General features: G+C 39.6%; 1 protein-coding gene across 9 annotated transcripts in view; it reads left to right on the top strand.

The window, feature by feature from the left end:
- The window catches only part of LOC126469786 (protein tipE), a 227,122-nt gene extending 209,496 nt beyond the window's left edge, over positions 1-17,626 (top strand). For all 9 annotated transcript variants that reach the window (XM_050097031.1, XM_050097034.1, XM_050097030.1 and 6 more), the window contains exon 3: positions 13,744-17,626. In XM_050097031.1, the coding sequence (XP_049952988.1) occupies positions 13,744-13,807 (64 nt within the window). In that variant the 3' untranslated portion in view covers positions 13,808-17,626. The remainder of the gene's footprint in view (positions 1-13,743) is intronic.
- The last annotated feature ends 372 nt before the right edge of the window (positions 17,627-17,998 follow it).

Below are 17,998 nucleotides of genomic sequence, written 5' to 3'. Positions count from 1 at the left end.
CATGTAAATATGCCACATCATTTCTCATACGTCCACACTGCAGTAGCTCTATAGCAAAAGCCACACTAATCACCTTATCCAGACATTTACCGCGAGTTGCTCCGGTCCACATTTTCATCTCTTTATTGAAACTTTTCATTTGCAAGTTGATGACGTGTAAGGGAAGAACGCATGTCAGGTCAACAACTTCTTCACTGGCAAATATGACTCTGCAAGTACCGTGTGTATTAAGATATATATATAATTCAGACAAACGATTAGCTTTATGCCAAATACTGCCTCATGTATGGGTCTTGTGAATCTGTTGGTCATACATGTTACGTGGTATTGAGTCTCCAGCCATTTGTTCTTCTGACGTAGTTAGGTTCGTTAAGGGGAGGTTATGGTCGAGAGGCATGAAAAATGGGTGATGTTCAGAATTTTTCATACGAGAATTGTTTATATTAAAATGGGAGCTTTACCAATTTACTATACATATATATGTGTGTGAAAAGGAAATTTGTTACGTTGTAAAAGGTTAAAAATGGTGGCTGCAGCCTTTGTGAAAGTATGCGACTGGTTTGCGCGAAGCGTTGTACATACTCATGGCTATTTCTGAAACCCATAAAAACAGAAAATTCTTAAAATAAAATGAATCTGTGGGGATAGTGCATCATGATGTAGTTTTTAAAACTACCTCGATAAAGTAAAATTGCAGCTATTTCAAAATCATGATAACTTCTTGGCATTTTTTCTAAGTTCAAATGTCATTAATGGCGACAGTGTTTATGCAGCAATGCATGCATGCATGCCTGTATGACACTGTACTGCAATAAATGCAGTTATTCCGTAAACAAGACACTTTAACCATTAATTATATACTCACACTTGGCGGGGCTAAAATGACGATACAAAATAGTAGCCGGCCGCGGTGGCCGTGCGGTTCTAGGCGCTGCAGTCCGGAACCGCGGGACTGCTACGGTCGCAGGTTCGAATCCTGCCTCGGGCATGGATGTGTGTGATGTCCTTAGGTTAGTTAGGTTTAACTAGTTCTAAGTTCTAGGGGACTGATGACCTAAGATGTTAAGTCCCATAGTGCTCAGAGCCATTTGAACCATTTTTTTTTAACAAAATAGTATTGGTCTTCCTATGCTTAGTTTCACGAATGGGCAAGCATTTGGATTGTAACTGCGTGACGTATGGAGGCTTGGACTGGCACTGGGGGCGTGCTCGGATAGCCAAAGTGGTTGAGTCAACGGCTCATGGCAAGTGGGAAATCGGTCTTCGAATTCCGGTCTGGCAGAAATTTTCATTTTTCACAAGTAGCTGATGCTAATATACATTCACAATATGTGAACACATTTCATAAGTTCAAATGTTTAAAAAAATATATCTAAAATTCGAATACAAAAAAGCTCTCGGGAAGATCTCCTGTATTTAATTATCTTTCACTTAAAAAGTAATGAAATGAATCTGTTAATCTGTCGAGGCTTTGAAAAATGCTGTTTCGAGAAAAACGCTTTTAAAGTTTGGAGTAACAAAATACGTTGTTTTAAAACTTACAGTTAATCTGCTACCGCTGTACCATATAGGCATTCTTCCTGTTCTTCAGACCTGCTCTTGTTTTGAATTTGATTCTGTATTTTTTCATGCGGGCTCTTTTAACAAAGAGACATTTCTTGCTCCTCGGCGGCCACACGTTTCGTGTCAGAAATGGAATGTGCATGTAACTAGGGCTTCCGTCGGATAGACCAGTCGCCTGGTGCAAGTCCTATTACATGAGGCCACTTCGGTGTCCAGCATGTCGATGAGGATGAAATGATGATGAAGGCAACACAACACTCAGTCCCGTATGGAGAAAATCTCCGACCCGGCCTGTAATCGAACCCGGGCCCCTTGCATTGCATTCTGCCGTGCTGAACACTCAGGTCTGGAGGCAGACTTCTTGTCAAATAACTCCGCTGAGGTATTGCTGTTCGTCCCCATGACGATTCCTAACACATTTATGATCTTCAGAACAGATGAATAACTTTCGTTAATACATCTGCAGTTATGTATGCTGCTATTTCAACAGTCTTTGCCCCACAATGAAGATGTTTCAGTACCAGTTTGGAAATTCACGCGTTGAAACTCTCGTGATTTAGCGTATTGGCACTGGTGCATCTTTTAAGCATATCTTCATTGGACAAAAATATATATACTGGTCGAATCTTTTCTTGAGCCAATTCATCGAGCGCCTACAGCTGCTCCTATTTCTGTCGGCGCACGGTTCCATTCAACACGCTGTAACTTCCAAAGCGTTTTCACAATAAAAAAATCGTACGGCAAGCATATACTTCAGGGATGCAAATTATGTGAAACAATTCCATTTTTTGATCTGCCTCGATCGCAACTTCCCCTTAATCTTGAAACATCGATTTTAGACAAATGCAGACTTTCATAGATAATCGAACTTGATGAGTAATAGAACAGCCACATATCCGTATTTTAAAATTATATTTATTCGGTTTTAGTTGGATAGTTCCATGCGAAACGAACAACGAAACATGTTCCCAAAAGATACTAAAATAAACTGAAATTAACGCTGAATGTTTTAGAAAATTTGGTATGATCTGCAGTAACTTAATACTGGACCACCTAAAATGTATTTACTATTGTCAATTTATTTCAAAGTGTTGATGATTTATTGAGAGTTGTAAATTTCACCCGGTAAATAAATAATAACCAGCACACAAAACTAAATGACAAAATAAAGCCATTTAACAAAACTTAATATTTAGAAACTTTTAATGTTCCTGTCATCTCCGTCCCTGCTGAAACATGTTGTAGCTATGACATATAAAAGATTACTCAGCAGTGTATGTTGACACCAAAACACAGTTAAGACAGACTACTTGACTGCAAACGCTAAGAGATTAATGTCTCTGTCATATGTGAAGTTATAAAAAATGAAATGTTCGTATACGTGCACATAAAGGTGCTGAAAACCGCCATAAATATAAACAGATTCGATACAGCGTTCAATCTCTCGTTGTCTTTTTGCTTATTGGCGCCGGTGCATCTTTTGAGCAAATCTTCGTTGAATAAAAATACGTATCATCAGTATAACTGAAATTAGAAAAACTTGAAAAAGTTCAAAAGTTATTTACAACAAAAAACCGAAGCAAACGCCGAAAACCCAATCTAAATACTATGTCAAAAAATCTGTAACTTAATAAGTTTGTTTGTGTGGCCATCATCCGGAGCAAGCACACAAATATTCGTTTCGTAAATTCGTTTTGTTTCATAATCTACAAATCTCGCATATTAGAATAAAATTATATCATTCTAAAGTCCACAGAAGAGACCTTAAAGTAAAAGGCGAAACACAGCTGAAAGAAATAAAATACACTGCAGCAAGAAAATGTGGTTTTTATTTACAAAACGAATATTTAATTTTTCTGTTCAGTGTATTCATTCTAATGGTGTATTACCTAATACACTGCCGCGCGGAGTCGCCGCGAGGTTTGAGGTGCCATGTCACAGATTGCGCGGCCCCTCCCGCCGGATGTTCGAATCCTCCCTCGGGCATGTGTTTGTGCGTTGTCCTTAGCGTAAGTTAGTCTAACTAGTGTGTAAGTCTAGGAACCGATGACCTCAGCAGCTTGGTCCCTTAGGAATTCACATACACACACACACACACACACACACACACACACACACACCTAAGACAGAGGTTACTTCAAAAATAAATGAGCCGAAACACTTCTGGCCAATATTTAAAAGAATTGTATTCAGTAGTAAAGGTGGATGTTGCAGATAAATAACGCTGAGCGTTAGACCAGTGTACAGACTGTAGTTATTTCTGTTTGTCATGCTCACACAGTAGGTCGTGATCGCAACTGTACGAAAGACAGCATCTTTCCACGTCGGACTTCGTAGCTGATCTTTAGTTAATTCGTAATTCCAGTTGTTACTACATTTTCTGTTGTGACTTCCAGTCGGCTGTCACTTCTAACCTATATCTTTCTTTTCTTCTATTAAGAATTGTAACGTGTATGCAAGCTTGATGTCGTAGCTTGATTTTTATGCTTGTTGTGTGGTTTCAGTGTATTAGATAGTTACCTGTTATCTCTTTCTCTGCTGTGTCATCTTAAGTATGTCCGAAATTATGTAAACACTTTTGTAGATTTATTTTTTATTTTTGAGTCTTTATAAGTAATGTCGCTTTTTTATTATTACAGATAACCTCGTAAGTACAAAATTTATTCTTTTTAGCTACTAGTGTTTAAATGTATCACTCACACACTAAACAAAGTCAGAACCTCAAAGATAAACGCAACTATGTTATTTTAAGATGTTCAGCTACTATTCCCAGTATTTTTTTGTATTATCGTTTTCGTTATAGTATAGTGTACGTTCTTCTGTTCTGTGTCCCGCAAGAGCTGTTCTTAACTAACCTATGAAGCACGTTAGGAGAGCTATGTGTTAAATGTGCGCATGATTGTACATTTTGTATTGTTTGTGTCTGTCGTTGTGCCAGATACAACTTTTGCAGCGTGATAAACGATCGCTGAGCAACAATGCTGTAAACGTGAGCTCAGTCGCATCCCCGTACTGTAAGTAACTGTAGTTGCTCAGTTCTAGCGCTTTGCTGAGATTTGTCGTAGGCAGCTTAAAGTTAATGTATATGTCGCTTCTTCCTTTCTCTTTTTTTTCTCTCACTGTCTGCCTCTTTGTCTCTAAAGCACACACATTCACACACACCACCCACGCACACACACACACACACACACACACACACACACACACACACACATACACACACACACACACAATTCACCATTAGAAAAACAGACATTTATTTTTATTAATAATGTACTGGGTCGCCTGTGCTGTTATTACAACTTAATTTTTTTCGTAATTGTTTGGTATAAATCTTTGACAGTACGACGTCATGTACCTTTCTTGATGAACAGCAGTGAACAGCAATGTTACAGAACATGTCATTGTTGCTATTTCTTATACAAAATCCAGACTACTACACAGTTATTTAAGTAAAGTGAAGTTTATTACGGGTTGTGATCACTTTAAAATACAGTAAATTCCTAGATGTGGAATGCGTATTCATATGTTATCATACTGAAACACTGCAGTCCACAAGGCACCACATTTGGCACAGGAGCCACGGAGTTACAAGCAGTACACCCTGTGATGAAAATAAGATGAGCAAAACAATAACATATATATATTTATCACTCAGTTACCTCCACGTCTGATATCACAATTCTGAGGAGATTAGGATTAACGTCCCGTCGACAACGAGGTCATTTGAGACGTATCACAAGCTCAGATTAGGGAAAGATGGGGAAGGAAACCGGCCGCGCCCTTTCAAAGGAAACATCCCAGCGTCTGCCTGAAGCGATTTAGGGAAATCACGGAAAACCTGAAGGTCCGCCCCCGGTAGGTGAATGGTCAACGCGACAGAATGTCAATCCTGCGGGTCCGGGTTCGATTCCCGGCTGGGTCAGAAATTTTCTCCGCTCAGGGACTGGGTCCTAATCATCATCTTTTCATCCCCATCGACGCGTAAGTCGACGAAGTGGCGTCAAATCGAAAGACTTGCACCCGGCGAACGGTCTGCCTGTCGGTAGGCCCTAGTCACACGACATTTACGGAAAACCTAAATCAGGAGGGACGGACACAGGTCTGAACCGTCCTTCTCCCGTATGTGAGTCCAGTGTGCTAACAACTGCGCCACACCGCTCGGTCACAATTCAGAGATCAACAATAAATGAATCTCAGTCTCAGGAGGTATTCTATGAGTAAAAACCTGGCGTGTTATCTAAAAAAGGTATTTTAGCGGAAAATACAATTTTTACGCCTATTTTCACCGTAATACGAAAAAGGAAGGAAAATTGGAGTGTTAAAGTAACGTTGGCGATAAAGTATGTCGAGACGGATCATAACCTCTGGTTGGAGTAGGGATGAGGCAGGACGCTCGATGCGCACTTTTGAACGAAACAATTCAGTCGCAAAAATTTAGGAAAACCACGGAAAACCTGAATTAATATGGACGGACGAGTATTTGGACACCAAGTCCTTTCTCGTGTTAGCCAGGTTTCTTAACAGTCCCCTAGAACTTAGAACTAATTAAACCTAACTAACCTAAGGACATCACATACATCCATGCCCGAGGCAGGATTCGAACCTGCGACCGTAGCAGTCCCGCGGTTCCGGACTGCAGTGCCTAGAACCGCACGGCCACCGCGGCCGGCTACTATTTTGTATCGTCACCTCGTTCGGTAAGATTATTCGATTTCATTTTTCTCCTTAAAGTGTATCCAGAAATTCAGGAATTACATTCCTACAGTTATGAGAATTAACAAAATCTCCGTGGGGTCTATTCATGCAGATATGAGATATTATTGTTGCTGGGCTCTAATGTTAAGTAACTACACAATATATATCCTTGTCTAGCAGGCCGCGTGGAATAGCCGCGCGGTCTGGGGCGCGTTGTCATGGTCCATGCGGCTCCCCCCATAGGAGGTTCGAGTCCTCCCACGGGCATGGGTGTGTGTGTTGTCCATAGGGTACGTTACTTTAAGTAGTGTGTAGGCCTAGGGACCGATGACCTCAACAGTTTGGTCCCATAAGATCTTACCACAAATTTTCTTCTCTAGCACATTTCGCTTAAGCTTCGTAGCTGTCGCACAGTGAAGATCTGTTTTCGTCCTTTACACTCCTTAGCTGATAACAGAAATAGATGCTTGTGATCTTCACTTTATAAACTGTTGTCTTAATATGCCACTAAAAAGATGTGACTTTTCGATTAGGTGATTCTACTTGAGAAATACCACTCTCTTCCCTCTTTGAAAAGCAAATAGTTTCTAAATGTTAAATACTACAGTAAATAAACGTGATTTGAGAATGCATACCGAAGGTGAAACTCGCTTAAAAGATATGTGACTGCCGTTCGTAGACGAAATCATCTCTCGCTAATCCTAACAAGAAGTCAGATTTTGTCTGGGGAAAGAGCAAAGAAGTTAAGTTCCCGGACTGATCCGCGCTCATATTCCTAGCCTTCACTTTTAGCACACATGGGCTTAAACGTAGTTTCTCCAATGCCGAGTTGGATATCAAGCAACTAATTTCCTCCAGCGAACCCAATCAGCTGCCTGGTTTTCAGTTTCCTCTCAGTTTATATCCATATACTGAAGATCCCTGCAGAGAGAACGTTTCCAGGTATTAAAAGGTCTTCTTATATGTCTGTATCCACCCGTTCGTTTGCACAACAGTGCTGATTTGGGGATATTTTCACCTGCTTGCATCTTTTTGTGAAAGGTTGCATTGGAAACAGTAACAAGCGTAATATTGCTGTAGTACTCTTTTCTCGAATCCCGTAAAAAATAAGTGCATAATTCCAATTAAAAAGCCGTAATTGCCTAATACCTGATACATAAGGAAGGTTCAAGTATTGACCATGCAGCATACCTCACCTAGTAATATGCTGTAACTTACCGAAAAATTCTATAGATATAACAACGATTTAGTTGACATCTGTATTGTATAGTATTGTATTGAACTGAGGACCTAGAAACTACGGAGAGGCTTCATCCCCGCCGTAGCCCTCAGTGGTACACAGCCCCACAACAGGCGACAGCAGTCCACTCACCCCACCGCCGCCACACACCGAACTCAGGGTTATTGTGCGGTTCAGTCCCCAGTGGATCCCCCCGGGGAATGTCTCACACCAGACGAGTGTAACCCCAAATGTTTGCGTGGTAGAGTGATTATGGTGTACGCGTGCGTGGAGACAGTTTTGGGCAGCAATCGCCGACATAGTGTAACTGAGGCGGAATAAGGGGAACCAGCCGGCATTCGTCGAGGTAGATGGAAAACCGCCCTGAAAACTATCCACAGACTGGGCGGCACACCGGACCACGACACTAATCCGCCGGGCGGATTCGTGCCGGGGACCGGCACACCTTCCCGCCCGGAAAGCGGTGCGTTAGACCGCACGGCTAACCGGGCGGGCTAGTTGACATCTGAGTATACCATACACACATACATAGCCGCGGTTCGCGCGGCTCCCCCCGTCCCTGCCTCGGGCATGGGTGTGTGTGTGTTGTCCTTAGCGTAAGTTAGTTTAAGCTCTATTAAGTAGTGTGTAAGCCTAGGGACCGATGACCACAGCAGTTTGGTCCCATAGGAATTTACCACAAATTTCCAAATTTTCCACACATACTGTACATACACACACATTCAGCAGTCACAGGTTCTGAAGACTACGCGCTGCTTCCCCAGACTGCCTCTATTCCTTTCTGTTTTGTGTTCGGTTCCTCCAGGTGTCTTCAGTCCCCAGAGTTGGCAGGTCCTTGGTCAGGTCGTACATCCAGCGCTACTTTGGTCGTCCTATGGGACATCTGTTGTTTGGTTTCACCTCAAGTGCTTTCTTCACTTGTCTTCCTTCTGGCATACGGGCTACATGGCCCGCCCCCTGCATCTGTAGGATTGTTCGTTGTTGTATCAACAGGCAGATTTCCTTACTCTTTCTACCCCTCCATTCGCCTTCATCTAAGATCGGCCTCATATCTCCCTCATTATTCTTCTTTCAAATGTTAACAGTTTTCCCTTTTCTCGTTTACTCATGCTCCAGGTTTCTGAACCATACATGACTCCTGAGCGTATCACTGTGTTATCTCGATGGGATGCATCCAGAATGGTTGTTACCAGTTGTCCTAAATGAAGTGTGATTTGTTTGTTCAGCTTACATTACCTCTGTTTACACTGTTCCTATGCGTACAATGTATCGATCAGTTGTTGTAAGAATAAAAATTATTACCGAAGAAAACACTAGTTGCGTTCCATTGTCTCTAAAACTAACGAAAGATTTCATCAGGTTACCTTCCATTCAGAAAGCTGTTGCACTCAGCGACTGTTATATTGACCTGTAAATTATAGATTGCAGCGATCAGTCGTCCTTTTTAAATTTTGTTATTATTTTCGCTCAATCCATGTAATTCCCTGTTGGTCGGGCTTCATCCACAGTTGAACTGTGGATGAAGCCCGACCAACAGGGAATTACATGCATTGAGCGAAAATAATATCATTGAGAATGGCTAGCTTCTAGCCAAAATCTAGATCTGCACAATAAAATTTAAATAGTACGACTGATCGCTGAAATCTATAATTTACAAGTACAAAACGAAAGATTTCTTCTCATGCTGTGAACTAGACTATTAGTTTTCTTATTTGCATCGATTTTCTGTAACCTCCATTTCCTTCACATACGTTTAGGACAGTCGCTTTCATGGACCTTCTCTTCCAAAACTTTTAGCAGGATTGTTTCAATATATCCACGGTTTTTAAGTTTCAGTCTTTAAAAAAATTTCGTCTTCTAAGTGTAATGTTTCTATATCGTTCAACAGAATTTGCGTTTTAGTGTGTTTATTATCAACCAGTTATTAATTCTGAAAAACTGTTTAATTTCTACGACTGTAGCACGAAACGCAAGATTTATTCATGTTCCTATATACCTGTGCCACTGTATCCCCCCAACAGCAACGTTTTTCTTCTCTTAGCGATGCCCTTGAGTTCTGTTATTAGTATTAATTTTTTTTTAATTTACCTTCAATCTGTATTGTTGGCTAGCAGAACTCACTTTTAGCAGTAATCTCTGGAGATATGTCATAACATCTGCAGTAGGAGAGTGTCGTTCGCATATTGTACTTTGATTGAAACCTCCAAGACTTTAAAAACTTCCGCTAGTTCTTCAGTTGTGCAATTCCATTAATCAACATTTTATTTTCTTGTTTCCTCACAAAACACTGCCTGAGAACCTTGGTCCAAAACATGTTCGCCTAAAAACAATGATAACTGTACATTCTACATCAGACGTCATCTCTTAAGTAATGTGGTATTGTTGGTCAAACCTATCTAACTCTTTGGACTACGCACCCACGATTTCACTGACGTTCTTCTGCTCCGTGTTCACTGAATTATGCCGCTCGGCCTATATCGTGGAAACCATGGACGATACAACGCTTATACAATGCCACAGGCGCCATACACTCTAATCCCATTCACAGAATGAGGTCCAGTCCGTGAATTGTCAGTCTATCGGACATTTCTAGAGTCTTTAGCCATGCAACTGAAATAATACCAGGTGGTTATAATTGAAGTGCAACTAATCATGGAGGTCCAGTGTGGTCTGTAATTATCTTATGGCAGCGAAACTTGGTAGATACGCTAATCCGTCGGTGAGGAACAGATTTACGCTGGAAAGAAGTTAGTTCCAATTTTGGCCACCAACTGCAAGTCTGGTGCTGTACGGCATCTCGTCGACGTCCCCGGTGCTCGTATTGAACAAAACTGTGCAAACGTTGGCTAATAACAAAATTAACATTATGCGTTTCTCACTTGTTTGACCTTCTTGCCCATGTCCCATCCCTAGTCCATTACATATGGAAACAGTCCTACGCGTCTTCCTTGCATTCACAGCGCCAGATTTGCGCGTGGTGGCCAAAACTGGAACTAATTGTTTTCCAGCGCAAATTGTTTCAGCATTAACGCATTAGAATACCTACCACGTTTCGCTGCCATACGATAATTACATCCCACACTGGACGTCTGTGAGTAGCTGAACTTCGATTATAACCACCCGGTACTTACACCAAGCGGGTCGTTTCCACGCATGAAGTTGCAAAGGACGTCGGAGACGCAGTACGTGCATGCTGTTTGGTGAATCGTCACGAATATACGGAGCGGGATGTAATGGTTAACACGTTGACTCCCGTGAGACCGCCGGCAGACACGCTGAGGTTCACGCCTACGCCGTGTGCCCACCGGTAGCCACACGCTACGCACTGTTCAACACGAGATATAGTGCAGCACTGTGCATTAATTTGTACTTCTTGCCGGGGTCTACAGGAAACCAGGTACATACCTTGTTCAACGTTTTGAACTTACTGTTTCGCAACTCTACACAATATCGAACGATATGCTGTACTCCCAGAGTAGAGCATGCGGACGGCGGTGGCCTCGCAGCGATCGACGTGTTAAGACAATGAGCTTATATTCGCGTGGAGGGGCCATAAATATCTGTCCGATCACCCTGCTCTAGGTTTTCTGCAGGTTCCCTACAGCATTTGTAGCGTATTTTTCATTCAATAAAGCTATGGACTATTAGCCGTTCTTGACATTTTAGAGCTAAGGTTCCTTTTCTAACGACATAAACGTCATAAGACAGTAAATAGCCAAGACGACTATTCGTATCAAACATGACCTCATATGCGAAATCTTCTTACTGAAATTCTGTCCAAACCTCCATTGTAAAATTTTGTAGCCCTCGTACTGTTCCTAAAACCCTGTCCACATTATAGTAGCCGGCCGCGGTGGACGAGCGGTTCTAGGCGCTTCAGTCCGGAACCGCGCGACTGCTACGGTCGCAAGTTCGAATCCTGCCTCGGGCATGGATGTGTGTGATGTCCTTAGGTTAAAAAAAAATGGTTCAAATGGCTCTGAGCACTATGGGACTTAACATCTGTGGTCATCAGTCCCCTAGAACTTAGAACTACTTAAACCTAACTAACCTAAGGACATCACACACATCCATGCCCGAGGCAGGATTCGAACCTACCACCGTAGCAGTCGCGCGGCTCCGGACTGAGCGCCTAGAACCGCTAGACCACCACGGCCGGCTCCTTAGGTTAGTTAGGTTTAAGTAGTTCTAAGTTCTAAGGGACTGATGACCGCAGATGTTAAGTCCCATAGTGCTCAGAGCCATTTGAACATTATAGTAAACACATCTGATGTGCACCTTCTTCATCATTCGTCACCTTACAAGCAGCACTTCTGCAATTTAAAAGTTCACACATCCGCTGCCATCTTATCCTATCCAACAACTGAGACATCGACATATGAATAGTCGTAGCTGACAAAAATTCCAATATTCAGGTTTTGTATCGAGAAGATAGTACGTGGGCCTGCCAGTGGCACGGAGAAGGTAGTATGTCTAGATATAATCAAACTTAGCTGAAAACGTAATTGATAGATAGCGTAAGTAGTTATGTGCAGAGCTGTTGGCGCAGACAAGGTAGTAAGTCTCGGCAACAGAGCACGTCTAGACGTGTTGGTAACAAGTAATTGTGATACAGATCTGTTTTGCTACATCAGTATGCCCCCAAAACCTCCCCCATTTAGAATGGTAAATTGAAATTACTGACTCTTTACTCTTAATTTACTGTGTAGTGTGTGTTTAAGCAACTTCGTTTATACAAAAAATTCTTTACTAGGCACTATACAGTATAAGTGCCAGTACAAGTGTCGTGAATTAACTTGAGAGAGTATAAGAAATCCGTACAGAATTTTGGAAAGAGACAGTTGATGTACAGAGAAGGAATGAGTCTCATTCATATCGTGAATATTCAGAGAAGGAAAATACGATGATCGAACCTTAAGTAGGAGGCAAGTTTTTGTCACATACTGCTTACCCTCCGACAGTGGCCATGAGCAAGTTTGCAGTAGATCTTTTAAAAATATGTTGGGGCTATCAGACGAATGTCTGTACATTGTGACAGAGAAGAAGAAAAAGGGAGCGCAAATATCTGAAGATCACCGGGGTAAAAACACTTATCATCTGCGTTGAACTTCCTTGATGAGAAGTGTCACGCATTTTACCAGAAAATTTGTCCATAAAATTCAAATAACCTTAATTCTGACTTTGGATAAGGAGTGGCTCTGAATGTTTAATATACAGAAAGCGGATTTCATAGACAAAAACACGCCAAATTTTCCAGATGTTATTTATAGCACGGAGCATGAGTCTATGCCTCCCATTCCAAGCAGTCTGTAATAATGTTAGTGGAAACGAAACCATAAATTTGTTGTTTGGAGCCGGCCGTAGTGGCCGAGCGGTTCTAGGCTCTTCAGTCTGGAACCGCGCGACCGCTACGGTCGCAGGTTCGAATCATGCCTCAGGCATGGATATGTGTGATGTCCTTAGGTTAGTTAGGTTTAAGTAGTTCTAAGTTCTAGGGGACTGATGACCTCAGATGTTAAGTCCCATAGTGCTCAGAGCCATTTGAACCATTTGTTGTTTGGTTTCCCTGAAAAGTTTTCTTTAAGGCTGTTACTACTTTTGCCATGTCAGTGCCTCAATTGACCTTACCCACAACACCAGAGAAAATGCTGATTATAGAAGGTCTCGCACGATTTATAACGTCCTTCATCACAACATTGCCAACCTTAATGGTAAACCATCAGAGAATTGCACCTAGCCTACATAGACACACTGTAATTAATACGTCGCAGTATTACTGCTTTTCTCTGTGCCACCCAAACTGACCGTTTATTTTCCTGATTAATACCTATACATATACGTATGTGTTTCGTGTGTACATGCGGGTGCTACTTGCAACAGAAGCACTTTCGACTTTTGGAGGTTGACCTGTCAAAACTCAAGGTATTGGCAGGAACCCAGTGGGTTTTGTCCTCAACTATCAGATATGTTGTATGCTTACTAACGCCAAGGGAGAGTGTCAGCTCATTAAATCTATGGATTACTTACCTTATTCTGTAAGTGCTATCTCTATTCCATGAAGATGGAGGTCTTGATGTGATATGATGAGAATAATAGATAGTATGTGCTAAGCAATTGAGACACTGTATTTTGGCGACTTCATCCAGTACAAAAAATTATAATTTTTTGTGTATACTACACAATCATGACCTTGTTCTCTGAGTTAAGACCTTTTTATTGATTTACTACTGTTTTGGTTACAGGAGCCTTGGAAAGACGATGGCGACTAGTATTCCAACTCCAGGCGGCCCCATCGCAGATGTATAGGACAAGCACTCCAAAATGAGTGAGACACCACAGAAGAGACTAAACGATTGAGAAGGAAGGTTCTTGCTGAGAGCACAGTAATTTTCTTTCATTGACACGTCTTTCATACCTATTTCATTCGGTTAATTTTAAGGAGTTCTAATACACAATTTTTGACACACTTTTGCATGTTTCTATTTTTTAGGGGGGGAAGTGGTTTTGAAGACCGTATTCTCCGTTACTGACCATAAGTAATCAGTTTATCTTTCCAAATACAAAATTTTTCTCGGCACAGTAAGGAATGTAATGTGAATCATGTTTGGTCACTTTGTCGGATGATACTGCTATAGGTGCTATCTTGCTAAATAATGGACATATTGTTATATTTTCAAAATGTCTTTCATGCTAAAGTTAGCAATTGTATTTGTAATATTTGTGTGGAAACAAACAAGTTGAGTGGTTTCTGAAGCAATGTTTTTCAAAGAAACATCTGTTACAATGTTGTTGAACATATTCTGTCGTAAGAGTGGAGAGAAAAACCCACAACGTTCATGATTTATAGTGAAATATTTTATCCATAAACACATATTCTAATGAGTGATGTATTATGTTGCTGTCGTTCAGAATCTTTAACTTTGGTACTTTATAAGAAGAGTGCTGGTTTGTTAATTGTTGAAACTGTTCCATAAATGGTAAATATCACAAATGTTTTAAAATCAACAACTGAAACAATAATTTTATGCGATGAGTTTGTAGCTTTTTAGTATTGATGCAACCAACGAACTCTTGCAATACTGCATATATATCAAGCAACATGAAAGTGCTTTGACATAAAACTAATTACAAGTCGAATGATGAAACTGAGTGATGCTGTTGTAATAAGTGTAATGTAACAGTTAGTGCTTTTTGATGCCATGTATGATTTAGTAACAAATATTTACAGTTTTCCTATAGTAACATAAAACAAAGCCTGCCCAACAACAAATTTTTTATATGAATCTGTTGTTTATCATTTTCATTAAGTGAAATGAAGTTATCTCTGACAATCTCGATGGAACGTTTAGATAAGTAGCTCTTGTTCAGTGTAAACTTAAGCACCAAATAAGATTAAACTACTCATCACTGAATCGAGTAAGGACAAAAAAGTCTGTGATCTAGAAACAGTTTAAAATACTCTGTGTGACTATTAGAAAAATGGTAAGCAAATAATGGTAAACTAGTATATTATGCAGATCTCCAACTAGCAGCTAGAAATTATTATGTGACTGACACCGCCCACTGGTAACATTCTCCAATGATAAATGTTTTGCATAAATAAAATCTAATTCACTGTGTAAAGCAATCTTAGAAGTAGAAATTTTAGCTTATGATAGAGGTTTAATCGTTCTATAATTCCTGTTGAATTGCAATGAAGGCTTCATTTCAAAGCATTTAATTAAATACAAATTTAATTCCGTCCAGAGCTGCATCCTACAAATCTCTTCAAAACAGTGGCAAGAATTTGTTGCTGTACAAAGTAAGAAATGTGACAGAATAGTTGGATGAATATAAACAGTTAACTGAATCTCATCTAGTTGTGCTGCTAATAGAAGCAATAGGCTTTTGCAAACGTTGTTCTATAGTTATATAAGTAATAGACATTAAAAATATACCGGAAATCCGTTTTAGAACAGCTCTCATTAATTAAATGTAAATAGGTAGTGTCACATCTCACTCATTTTTGTGCACTTAATAGTAACAGGCAAATCAATTTGAAATTCATTTCTCATGTAATTATCTCAACTAGCTATGCTGTTTCTAAATTAAGAAACGTACTTGTGTTGAGAAAGCCTTAAACTGTGTGGCATTGTTGCATGATATATTTTTGTAAACGTTTTCATTTTTAATAACTTTTAACCATTCCGAAAAAATAATTTATCACAAATATGGGAGCGTATCTTTGTTTCTATGGAAGCGTTCTTAAACTGGGAATGGATTCAAAAATTTTTTGTAACTATCTCTACCTTATTATAGCTGTAAAAATTGTGCATCGAAACACACCCAGCTGGCTGTGAAATAAGCTAAGTACCCTAGAATTTTAGAACTTCATAGAGCATATATGACCCAGAAAACAGTAATAATAGTAGAACAAAAGTGAGTCATGTGTCAGAAAACACTATTTATACCTGTCAGGAGTGACATTTAAAGAAGTTTGGAAAATGATTACAGGTCATTATTATCTCTGGATTCAAGCCATAGAATTTGCGGGTGAAATATATTATATTAGCTTTTTATAACTCATATTATATAAATTAATGAACAATATTCAACGTACGTGGAGCTTTCGACAAAAAATGTTTATACCACACAAGAGAAGGCTGAAAAATGTATTCTATGAACTAAATAAACATGTGGTCCAGTTTGTGGTATTAGTGTTGTGACTACCGCTTCTTCAATGCCAACGTGACAGATTCAGTGCAATAAATCTTGTCTATTTAAACTCACAGAATGCAAATAATACTCACTATTTCAATAGAAGAACGTTAAATTTTCACTGAATTTTGCGAATGGTAGTAGCTATGCACATGTAAGGATGACGACGTGGAAGTGATGTGGCTAATGCAATACATTATTATACTTCTGATGAAGTTGTTGACGCTTGCATTGTTGGTTGAATTTTGCTACCTTTATTTTTAATATATCTTTTGATATTTGGAACTGAAGTGGAGTCTTTTGTATGATATAATCTCTTCTGCTAATGCATTCCACACACCACTACAGCTGAGTCATTTTTGCTGTTGAGGTCAATTTCCAGCTTCAGTCAATTTCGGAACTGGAGCTTAAGATACAGTACAGAATTGTTAACTATGTAGCTACGTTCAGTACCTCACTGAAATATTTTTAATGAGAATGTATACTTCTGTAACGACTTCTGGTGTATCTGCAGTTATGCGTTCATGTCATGATTTAACTTTTGGTTTCTTGAGAAAATGGAATGTACTTAATAATCAGTTTGATAAACTGCAACTCCAGACTAGTCCACAATGTATCTGGATCTCTTTGCATGTGATTCTTAACACCAGAAGATTGTATGGTATCATTTATGTATTTAACACCAGAATGCTGCAGAAAGGTACAATATCTCCGATTAATCTTGAATTTCTTTTTTGAATTGTTTTCGATAGAAAACTATGTAACTGCAACTTAGCTTTTATTTTCATTCATTATATGTGAGAACGTATTCTAATTTGGAAGTGACTACTTTATCATGAAAATTAATTTTGTTTCCTTGCAACTTCAGAGGTTGCTCATTTAAACATATGAAACAAACTAGTGTAAAGCCCAGTTTTATTTTGTTCAAGAATGTGTATTTCTTTCTATATTGTACACATCTATATTTCCAATCTCAGGTCGTGATGTAATTCCTTCCGCAATATAATATAACAATCACAAATTTTTTGATGTACTTTTATACAACAGAAGTATGAGTTCGCAATTAACTGGAAATTCACCAGAAATCGAAGCTGTTATGGATGATGGTACAAGCTTCCCCAACCAGTTATTCAGTGTGTGTGTGAACTGTAAAAAAAGAGATGCTTTTTTATCATTCTATAGAGTTTAGGGGATGCCACTGAGTGGTCTTCATTACTAAAGCAATATCGTGCATAATGCATTTGTAAATGGGATGCCTGCTATCCTGAGGAGACATAATATGTACCTTTATGCCCATCATCAAGTCCAAATGTTTTTTATTGTTCTGGCACATGGTTATACTATGAAAATTTTGTTACTTGTAAGTTCGCTTTTGTAAGGAATCATATTCTGCATATTGTTATTAATAAATTAATTGCCATTCTTTCAGACTGAGTTATGAATTTTTATAAATATTAACGACTGCTGTCTCTCAAATGCATGATGTTTTCATCGTTATAATGGAAGTTGTTTGGCCTTCAAGCAATGACAATATTTAAAAATTGAAAAACTGAAATAAATGTGATCACTGTCTTCAAAGGTATGTTCTAAGCCTAAAGTGAAAGTGTCACAAGACACACACGACAAACACGAAATTTTCAATTCCTAACACCAGTATCATTTCCTTTTAGTTGTCAGCCTTGTATCTATACTTTACAGTTTACCGTTTCCATTAACTTACGCCTTCCTGTCTCAACCCTATATCCAAAACAGTTTCCTCCACTCATTTTTATGTTTGCTACCTTAAGGCAATTTCACATC

The sequence above is a fragment of the Schistocerca serialis genome, chromosome 3, assembly GCF_023864345.2.
Source record: "Schistocerca serialis cubense isolate TAMUIC-IGC-003099 chromosome 3, iqSchSeri2.2, whole genome shotgun sequence".
Lineage (NCBI taxonomy): Eukaryota > Metazoa > Arthropoda > Insecta > Orthoptera > Acrididae > Schistocerca > Schistocerca serialis.
This window is presented reverse-complemented; position numbering and strand designations above follow the sequence as displayed.